This window comes from Fundulus heteroclitus, chromosome 13, assembly GCF_011125445.2.
Source record: "Fundulus heteroclitus isolate FHET01 chromosome 13, MU-UCD_Fhet_4.1, whole genome shotgun sequence".
NCBI classification, from domain to species: Eukaryota; Metazoa; Chordata; class Actinopteri; order Cyprinodontiformes; family Fundulidae; genus Fundulus; species Fundulus heteroclitus.
Genome location: NC_046373.1, coordinates 36,540,263 through 36,549,485, shown reverse-complemented (window position 1 = coordinate 36,549,485; position 9,223 = coordinate 36,540,263). Strand labels below are relative to the sequence as shown.

Genomic DNA, 9,223 nt, shown 5'->3' with positions numbered 1-9,223 from the left:
TGGCTTACTCGTAGCCATGACTATGTGAGCCCACAAGGCCAAAATGAATATCTAACTTTATTTGGGAACACCATCGTTCGGGAAATTGCCCAACAATCAGGTCCTTACCAGTGGTCCAATTTTCCATTATAATGGATAGCACTCAGGACATACAAGGGAAAGAGCAAGTTTCTTTATGTTTGAGATATGTGGGCGAGGACTTAGAGCCAAATGAAGCATTTGTGGGACTATATGAGGTGCCAGGGACAACAGGTGAACAAATGGCCAAGTTAGCAGTTGATGTACTACTGAGGCTGTACATTCCAATCACTGCATTGCGAGGTCAAACCTATGATGGAGCAGTTAATATGGCTGGGAAGTTTTCTGGGGCGCAGGCGGTGCTGAAAAAAGAGCAGCCATTGGCATTGTATGTGTACTGTGGTGCCCACCAAGGGCGTAGGAATAAGTTTACAATTGGGGGGGACACATGTCGGAAATCTGAGATTCGTAAATATTCAACAGAAATATATCTTAAGTACGCTACTTAAAAAAAAGGCTATTTAATCTTTTACTTTATTCCTTTATAAATGTGTCTTGCAAAAATAATGCATTTAAAATTTACATAATGCATTTGTTCATAAGATGTGAGCATATCACCAAACAAAATGACTGGAGTCTTTTATTAAGCAAAGGGAGATGTCTTTCAAGGGCTTCAGCCCTTGGCATATTTAGTGTCCGCATACGCACTAGAAAATCAAATATTTCAGTTGGATTAAAAACAATTCAGTAGGCCACACAAGTGCAAAGTTTGATATGTTTTATTTTGTCAAACTTGCAATAATGGTCAAAAATGAATTAATATAGGTTGACTGACCATAGAACCATCTCTTTCATTAAACAAAATTCTGAGATGAAAGAGCCCTCACAGACAATGTAGTGAACAAATTATTCACATTTTTAACATTAAGTAAAAGAAGAAAAGAAAATCAATCAAAATATGCTTATTCAGTTTGTCGAACTGTATGACTAATTAAACCAAATCAAAAATGAAGAAATATTTACCAACAATAAATACACATTTAATAGACAAGCTTTTTAACTCACTGATTACAGTGTGCTTTAACTGTTGGAAAAGCAGTTAGCACAGAGATATTCAGTTTACGAAGCATTGTTGATTTTATTTTGTTTCTTTTGTTTATAGGCCACATAACCCTAGATAGAGACATAACCCTAGATAGAGATCAACACCTCTGTGCTTCTGAACAATTGCACTTTACAGCCATGCATTTATAATTCGCCAAAAATGTGCCGGACACATAAAAGGATGGCAAACACTGGCTTAGGCAAAAGAGCCAAAATGTTTTTTCCGCCTTTCATTTGCAGCCACAAATTGCTTGCAAATTGACTTCTTGTCCAGTAAATCAAGTTTATCTTTATGTACATGACAGACAGCAACATGATTAAGCCTGTTTTGAGTCATTGTAGACCGGAGCCACGTTTTGAGTCTACGAAGCGCACTGAAACTTCTCTCTGCCTCAGAGGATGAAACGGGGACTACCAAAAGCAACCTGACCAGAGTTTCCACTTGCCCAAAAAGTCTACGGACCTCTCCAGGCAGTCCACCAATGATCCCTGCAGCTTCTGCGCTGTTGCTAAATGAGTAGTTCAGTCTAAACATAGAAAGTTGCACTGAAAGTAACTCTCTATTCAACTCTGGGTATTTCCCAATGACTGCAGCATCAATCGTTCCACTGAGAAGTGTCTCTTCCAACTTTTGCAAAGTCAGCAAGTCATCCTGGTTAAATAGCCCAGTGAGCTGTGCATCTACAACATCCAATACTTTAAAGAATTCACCTCTGTAGTGGTCCTTGGCACATTCAGGTTGATGTGTCTTAGCTCCTTCAGTGAAGCGTTTTGGGGGTGGCCTTCTCTGTGTAACTGTGATGGGTTTAACACCCAAAGACTGAACCTCAGCCATCGCCTTTTCAAAAAGAGCGTTGAAACTTTCTTGATTTCTTTTAGCCTTAAGTGAAGTCTGAACAACTTTCACAGCAGTCCTCATTCCAGCAATGGTTTGAGTTCTCTTCTGGAAAGAGATGCTCAGGCATTCAAGCTTATCAATCACAGGTGAGGCAAGGATGAGACCCAAAACTGTTTTACCTTTCCTAAACTGCCCCAGCAGTCCATTAGCAGTGGATGCTGTGTTTGAGGCACCAGAAGCCATCTCCTGCAAGCTAGCCAGCACTGACCCATACTGTGACAAAACATCTCTGATTGCTTTGCTCCGTACTGCCCATCTTGTGGGGCAGAGGGGTTTTATTGCAGTGCACGATGGATTCTCTGTATGTGCTGTTGCTGCATGGATTGCCTTAAACTTCCCTGACTGAGAGAAAAGAACTCCAAGCTGGTTCACCCAATCCAATGCGTCTCTGATCAGAACTGAGGCTAAGCAAGCTTTCTGTGCAATTAAATTAGTGCAGTGTGCTCCACAATGAACAAAAAGTGCTAGTGGCTGCTCTTGCTTTATCAGTGCCTGTGCACCTGCATGCTTCCCAGACATATTGGCTGCTCCATCATAAGTTTGACCTCGTAAACCATGCATTGGTAAGTTTAATCTGAGCAGCACATCTTTAACAACAGCAGCAAGGCTTTTTCCTGTTGTTTCAGAAACTGAGTACAAGCCAATAAACTCTTCATGGGGCTTCATGTCACTGTCAATGTATCGCAGACAAATGCTTTCTTGTTCTTTCCCAGAAATGTCCTGTGTTCCATCCATAATAATTGCAAACTCAAAAATTGGTAGGTTTCTGATTGTATCTGCTATTTCACTGACAATACTATTGCTCATAGAACACAAGATTTCATTCTGTATCTGTGGACTTAGGTATTCTTTCTGAGACCTCAGCAACCACTTAGCCAAAAGGGCATCATCTTCTGCCAGATTTTTCAACAGTTGATACAAATTGCTGTCATCATCGTCATGCCCTCTCAAAGCTTGTCCCTGCCGTGCCAAATATTTTATGGAGCTCACAATTTTCTCCAGACAGTGCCTATTGTCACCTTGCTGAGTTGCCAAAGCACTGGATAATTGGGCATTTATAGGATGACTTTCTTGTGCAGTCACAGAAACAGCATGATGATGTGTGTGACTATTTTCATGTGCTTTAAATTTTTCGAATGCTTTTTTCCAATTTTTAAATCCAGAAGTGATAAAGGCGGGTTCGGATTTTGCACCAAATGGTGTGAGTTTGTCCTGGTAAATTGCCATGCAATAAAAACACAAAATGCCCTTTTTCACTGCATCATAATGTAGCCAGGGAAATTCCTTGTACCACTTTCCTTGGAAATGTAAAGTTCTGTTGGCTAGAGCTTGAGGGTCTATGAATTTTGGATGTGGCTGATTTGGCTCTGTTCTCTGTCCACTGACTTCAGAGTCTCTCAGCTGTGTGTCCCTAGTCTGAACTCCCTAGAAGGAAAAGTTACAATGTCACACAATGCCCCTGAACTACACTTACTACAAGCAAAAGATTAAAATTTTCAACTTTTTTTGTGGACTCTCATGAAGTATCTACTGGTATGAGTTACTCTGTCTTACCTGTTGCTCCACTCCTGTCTCTCCCTCACTCTGACTTCCTGCCTCTAGCCCGGTTGCACTATCCTCTCCTTTTCCTGTCTCCTTTGTGCTGTCCCTGCATTGTTGCTCCTAAACATATGAGATGGTTTCAGAAATGAGGTACAGCTCTTGAGCCTAATATGGCCAATTTTAAATCAAACAAAACATTTTATTTGTCACATTACAGACTTTACGCGCAGAGTTAATCGCAGAGGCAAATAAAATCAATCGATTAAATCCTTTCAGAGTATTATCTCATGGACTCTGAACTAAAGTCTTTCTGACAGGGAGCTGACAGTGTGTTGAAGAACTATGGACAGGGCGCTTTGAAGCATCTGGTTCAAAAACGCATTCTAAACCTTTGGTAGAAATCCATCTATCCTTCCATTTTCTGTACACCCTTGTCCCTTAGTGGGGTCGGGAGGTGCTGGTGCGGGGTACACCCTTAGACAGGTCGCCAGTCTGTCCAGACCTTTGGTAGAAATGGCGCCTTTAATTCCAGTTTGCAGTACAGAACAGAGAAAACTACAGAGTTGTCAATGTTGTGTTAATCTATTTATAGTCTAAAAAGAGGAGCCAGCAGTTTATTTGAGGAAATAAAGGTGCAGAAGTTAATTAGTTGGTTAGCCGCTGCTAAGAATTAAAATTAACTCTCCCTGTGGTTTTAACTAACGATCAGGAGCGCGGCAGGTATAATATCTGTCCATTTCGGCTAAGCAAAACCACGGAAAAAATAAAAAATCCTCGTAAAACGCACGCCCAGACCGGGCTAATTTCAACACAAGGGCAACACAGGTGTTGCCCTTGTGTTGTGTGACTGTTACTCACACTGACGTTACTCTTTTTAAAAAAGCTGAGTAAGTCCTGCTGCTGTTTCAGCCTTTTAGTTGGTGGTGGCATTGTACTGAAATGAGATATAAAAAAAAAAAAAAAAAAAGACATTTTGGCTAGCGTAGCAAACATCTAGAGGAAGTTAGCAGTTAAATATTGGATGAGAGATCATCCCAAGACTAAGATGACTAAACCAAAAAGATTCAGTTTCTATATATGAAAGTGAACTGACAACAAGACGTTATAAATAAGCAATATTCATAGCAGCATTCCCGACAGACCATTACCTCATTCACAAGTTTCTGACTTCTGTGTCGCTGTTTCCCTCCCTTCTGAGTGCTCACTCAGCAGTTCAGAGAGGGGAGGGGGAGTACAGTGACGTAACGCGATGCTGCGCCTTCAAAATAAAAGCACGCTAGTTAAAAAAATTTCAAAATCCAATATTTTGCGGTACAGTTTTTTGGGGGGGACATATCCACCTGGCTTCAATATTGGGGGGGACATGTCCCCCCCGTCCCCCCCGCTTCCTACGCCGATGGTGCCCACTGTGTGAATCTTATTACACAGTCTGCTTGTTGTGCCTCTCCCTTACTGCGTGATGCGTTGCAGTGGGTGCATGAACTGGGAACTCTAAGCAACCAGTCTGGGAAGTTTAAGGGACTGTTGGCTGGACAGGCTGTGACTGGGGGTCATATAAGGGGGATCAAGCCTCTGTGTCCCACCAGGTGGACAGTACGTGGCCAGGCCGTTGACACAGTACTTTGCAGGGTTTCCCGCAGCGCTATCTTGGCGAGGCGGCCGCCAACGTTCCAAAAAAAAAAAAAAAAAAAAAAAAGCCCCGACGTTTTAATTCATTGCCAGGCCCAGACAATACAACAGCATTGTACGGCTGATAATATTGAATTGCGACACCCGCTGGTTGGTTATATTACTACGCCATGGCAGAGGAATAATTTTCTTTGATCATCCAAGGAGACGTGCGGCGGAAAAAACCTTCAACATCATCATCGGTGAACTATATGTGGAAAGGTAAGTAGTTAATTAAAACTGATAATCGAAAATTACTATTTGCACTCTGTCAGATCAATTCTGCCTCGTGTGCTCTGACAAATTAAGATAGGATTTAGTTTTATGTATTCATTTCGATATGCTTGCATGCTTATTTAGTAATAATAGAAATAATAGTAATAGCATCTTTATTGTCATTGAAACATACATTGAAACATACATTACAACGAAATTTGTTCTCTGCTTTTAACCCATCACCCTTGGAGAGCAGGGTTGACGTATTTGACGTTAACACGTTGACGTATTTGACGTTAACACGCATTTTTTTGTTGTTGCTTTCTCGCGTGCATATGGAATGGCAGGGAAAAAACAGGCAAAATTACACGCATACTTTGAAGCGAGAAGCAGGTCGACTTCACCGTCGGCGTCTGCATCGAGCCGTCCTCCTTCACCACCTCAGGCAAATCCTCAAACTCCCCAAACGAAACATAGAAGTAGTGGGTGGAACCCAGAATGGGGTGTTGAGGCGAAATATGCAGGTTGGCTGTACAACACAGAACACGGTGTGTAGCCTAACTGGCACTGATCTTGTTCATGTGTGAGCTTGAATTTTATTCGGGGGGACATTTTGACATAGCCTGCATTGTATTACCCCTATTCTGTCCTGCAGGAATGTTTTGCAGAATATGTAGGGCCAATCGCCACCGTGCTTCACGTGGTACTGCAGAGCGCGCATTCATTGAGGTGCCTTGCACCAACTACAGGAGAGACGTGCTCGACCGACATATGAGCTCCGCAAATCACGCTGCAAGCGTTGCCATGACTGCCCAGCCTGGTCGAAGTATGGTTTTTATTTTAATGATTTCATGTGACTGATTTGATAGCTGCACAAAATAAATACAATAAAATAATAACTTCTCCCTTTCTATAATTATTATTTTAGACCTGTCCATCAGTGAAGCTTTTCAGCCCATAATAAACTTAGAACATGGGGCCATTATTAATGGCTTTAAATGTCTTTATTGGCTGATCAAGAGAGAAATGGCACACCATACAAATTATGCTGCACTACAGGAGCTGGCAGAATTACTTGGCTGTGAATATTTTGCCAAGCTAAAGGTAGGACTTAAAAATAAATTGTAGGCCTACTGTTTCTGTGTGTTGGCTTGCAGTGTTAAACACAAAAAGTGTTGTAGACTAGGCTATTGGTCAAATTCTAATAGGCCTATATTTTTCTAGATTAATCAAAGGACAAATTACACATCCCACAGAATTGTGGATGAGATGCTCCAAATACTGGCTGCCGTAGTGGAGGAGCCAGTTTTGGATGCCATTAGGTCCTCAAAGGCCATTGGCATTGAAATTGACGAATCAACAGATGTGTCTGTTCAAAAACAGCTTGACATACACATCAGGTAATTAATAAGAACTTAAAAAGATTGTATTGGAGAGTCATTGTATGTGAAAACAGCAGTTTGAAAATGCATTTATACTTTTTAGGTACACAGACAAAGAAGAACAGCTGTTCTGTCAATTTCTAGATCTTGTACCCATTCCAGATGGCACAGCCTCAACAATTGCAGAGGCTGTAAAAGGGGTAATGATAAAAAAAAAAAAGTACCTCAGGACCGCATCTATGGCCTTGGCACAGATGGGGCAGCAGTGATGACAGGTAAGTCAGTGTAGCCTATGTGAAATGTGAAGTAAAAATTAATTTCACATAAGTTCACAATTATTGTGCCTTATAGGAAAACGCAATGGGACTGCAAAGTTACTGTCAGACATCTGGCCAGGACTGGTATCAGTGCACTGTGCAGCTCACCGTCTGGCACTAGTGTGCAAAGATGCAGCAGAAGAGGTCCCTTACATGACCATATTCCGGAAGCACCTGCAGGACTTGCACCTGTATTTTCGGAATAGTGCAAACCACACCAGCGCTCTTAAGAGAGCTGCAGCTGTCCTCAATGTAGCGGACTTGAAAGTCACAGTAAGAGAAAATGGTTCACAGAATATTCCTAATTAAAATTTGCAGTTCAGTTTGAATTAAAAAACAAATCTCATTAATTTGGAAATGCCATTCCAGGAGGTTAAGGACACTAGGTGGTTGTCCCAGGAGAAGGCCATTGCAAACCTTCAAAGAAATTTGCCTGCTGTTCTTGCCACTTTGGCAGAGGAGGCAGACATCCGAAAGGACCCAGTGGCTCGGGGGTTATACACTTACTGTGCAACCTACCGATTTGTTGCAGCAGTTCTTATGCAAGCTGATATCCTGCCTCACCTGACCCAGTTGTCAAAGTTGTTTCAAAAGGAGAATGTAAACTTTCTGGCTATTAGTCAGCATGTAAGCCATCTTTAGTACTTTGCTCTGATTATTGCTGAAACTATACTATTGTCCCCACTGTATATATTACAATTGCTGATTTACATATGTTTCACTCAAAAGGTTCCTGTCACCATTGAGACTCTGCGACAAATAAAAGTAGCAGGAGAGCAGCAGGCACCTGGGTCCTTTCTTGCTCAGGTGACGGAGAGAGTGAACCTCCTCAACATAGATGCAGAAGAAGAGAGGATGGCGAGACGAAAGGAACCTACCTCCACCACCTTCTGGGGCCGTTTCCAGACTCAGGTAAGCAATACACAGTAATATTACTAGTCTCAGTTTCTAAAATTACCACTGGGTACAACTAAGGAAACTCGTTGATAGGTCATGGAGCCTTACATAGATGGTCTCATCAAACATTTGGAGCTGAGGTTCCAGCAACTTGGCACACTTGGTGCATTCAGCATTTTTGGGGGAAGGCTGCAAGACACCACTGCCTTCGAATATCTGAAGATGCTTGCCCAGCGGTTCAGGACCATCAATGAACGTGAAGTTCTGCAGGAGTGGCAGTCGTTCAACATCCTTGTGACTTCAGGCATTATGAAGGTGAGACATAACCTTAAATAACCTTATCAATCATAAGTTGCTTACATATACATTCTTGGTTTTATGTGTCACTGTTTTTTTCTCTAATCTATCAGGACAAGTCCCAATTGGAAGTCCTGCAATTAATGGCGTCAGGATACGAAGAGCTGCACCTGCTGTACCCAAACCTCTCCCTCCTGGCTGCCATTGCCCTCACCATACCAGTGTCAAGTGTCAACTGTGAGAGAGACTTCTCAGCAATGAATAGGGTGAGTATCATCATTAATCAGAAAGCTAATGTTAGTTGACATATCTGAGTAAAAATCTGACATTCATTTTTGTCTTTGTGTAGATCAAGACAGACTTGCGGAACAGGCTGCAGGGCCATTAGTATAAATGGACCACCAGTGGGACAGCTGAACTATGGCAGGGCTCTTGAGTTGTTTTTTGAAACGCCAAGAAGGATTGCGTGTAGTGACACCATGTGCAAAATGTGCCACAAGTAAATCAATCATGTAAATAGAATAAAATGTAAGTAGTCTTACATACAGAATGCAAATAAATGCAAATAAAAAAAGGTGTTACAGTGTTACAGCTCAGTTCCGTCATTGTGTCCCCCTGAACAACAACTCCACTACACCCCCCCATGGGGCAAAATCACCTGAGAAACACTTTAAGGCTGAATATTTTAAGGTGTTGGAAACTTTGGAGAGTCAGTTTACGGAACGGTTTAACCAACCAGATTTGCAAAAACTGAAACAGGTTAAAAATGTTCTCCTTACTGGACAAGTGGATGATAGTATAGGGCAGTATCCAGAAATAGACACAGGGAGTTTGAGGGTCCAGCTGGCAATGTTTCACTCTAAGCATAAATTTACATCTGTTAG

General features: G+C 41.8%; 2 protein-coding genes across 3 annotated transcripts; one reads left to right on the top strand and one right to left on the bottom strand.

The window, feature by feature from the left end:
* Positions 1–1,207: 1,207 nt before the first annotated feature.
* On the bottom strand, positions 1,208–4,964 carry LOC118565357 (zinc finger MYM-type protein 1-like). 2 transcript variants are annotated; one of them, XM_036145637.1, is made up of 5 exons: positions 4,903–4,936; positions 4,711–4,820; positions 4,421–4,496; positions 3,575–3,682; positions 1,208–3,445 (listed from the first exon to the last, which is right to left on the bottom strand). In XM_036145637.1, exons 2-5 carry the CDS (start codon positions 4,713–4,715, stop codon positions 1,319–1,321), a joined length of 2,316 nt encoding a protein of 771 aa, XP_036001530.1. In that variant the 5' UTR covers positions 4,716–4,820; positions 4,903–4,936; the 3' UTR covers positions 1,208–1,318. The 2 variants fall into 2 exon arrangements, with proteins under 2 accessions (XP_036001530.1, XP_036001531.1); XM_036145638.1 differs by lacking the exon at positions 4,421–4,496 and having other exon boundaries at positions 4,711–4,964.
* Positions 4,965–5,822: 858 nt separating this feature from the next.
* On the top strand, positions 5,823–8,910 carry LOC110368227 (zinc finger protein 862). The gene is made up of 8 exons (XM_036145646.1): positions 5,823–6,846; positions 6,932–7,103; positions 7,180–7,418; positions 7,515–7,772; positions 7,875–8,057; positions 8,136–8,357; positions 8,453–8,605; positions 8,689–8,910. Exons 2-8 carry the CDS (start codon positions 7,097–7,099, stop codon positions 8,725–8,727), a joined length of 1,101 nt encoding a protein of 366 aa, XP_036001539.1. The 5' UTR covers positions 5,823–6,846; positions 6,932–7,096; the 3' UTR covers positions 8,728–8,910.
* The last annotated feature ends 313 nt before the right edge of the window (positions 8,911–9,223 follow it).

Bases quoted from the DNA above. Each gene is read 5' to 3' on its own strand.
- LOC118565357 (XM_036145637.1), bottom strand. The intron at 3,683-4,420 runs GTGAGTAACAGT...TCATATGTTTAG, and splicing joins TTAAAAAGAGTAACGTCAGT to GAGCAACAATGCAGGGACAG. The intron at 3,446-3,574 runs GTAAGACAGAGT...TTTTCCTTCTAG, and splicing joins AGACAGGAGTGGAGCAACAG to GGAGTTCAGACTAGGGACAC.
- LOC110368227 (XM_036145646.1), top strand. The intron at 8,358-8,452 runs GTGAGACATAAC...CTAATCTATCAG, and splicing joins TGACTTCAGGCATTATGAAG to GACAAGTCCCAATTGGAAGT. The intron at 8,606-8,688 runs GTGAGTATCATC...GTCTTTGTGTAG, and splicing joins ACTTCTCAGCAATGAATAGG to ATCAAGACAGACTTGCGGAA.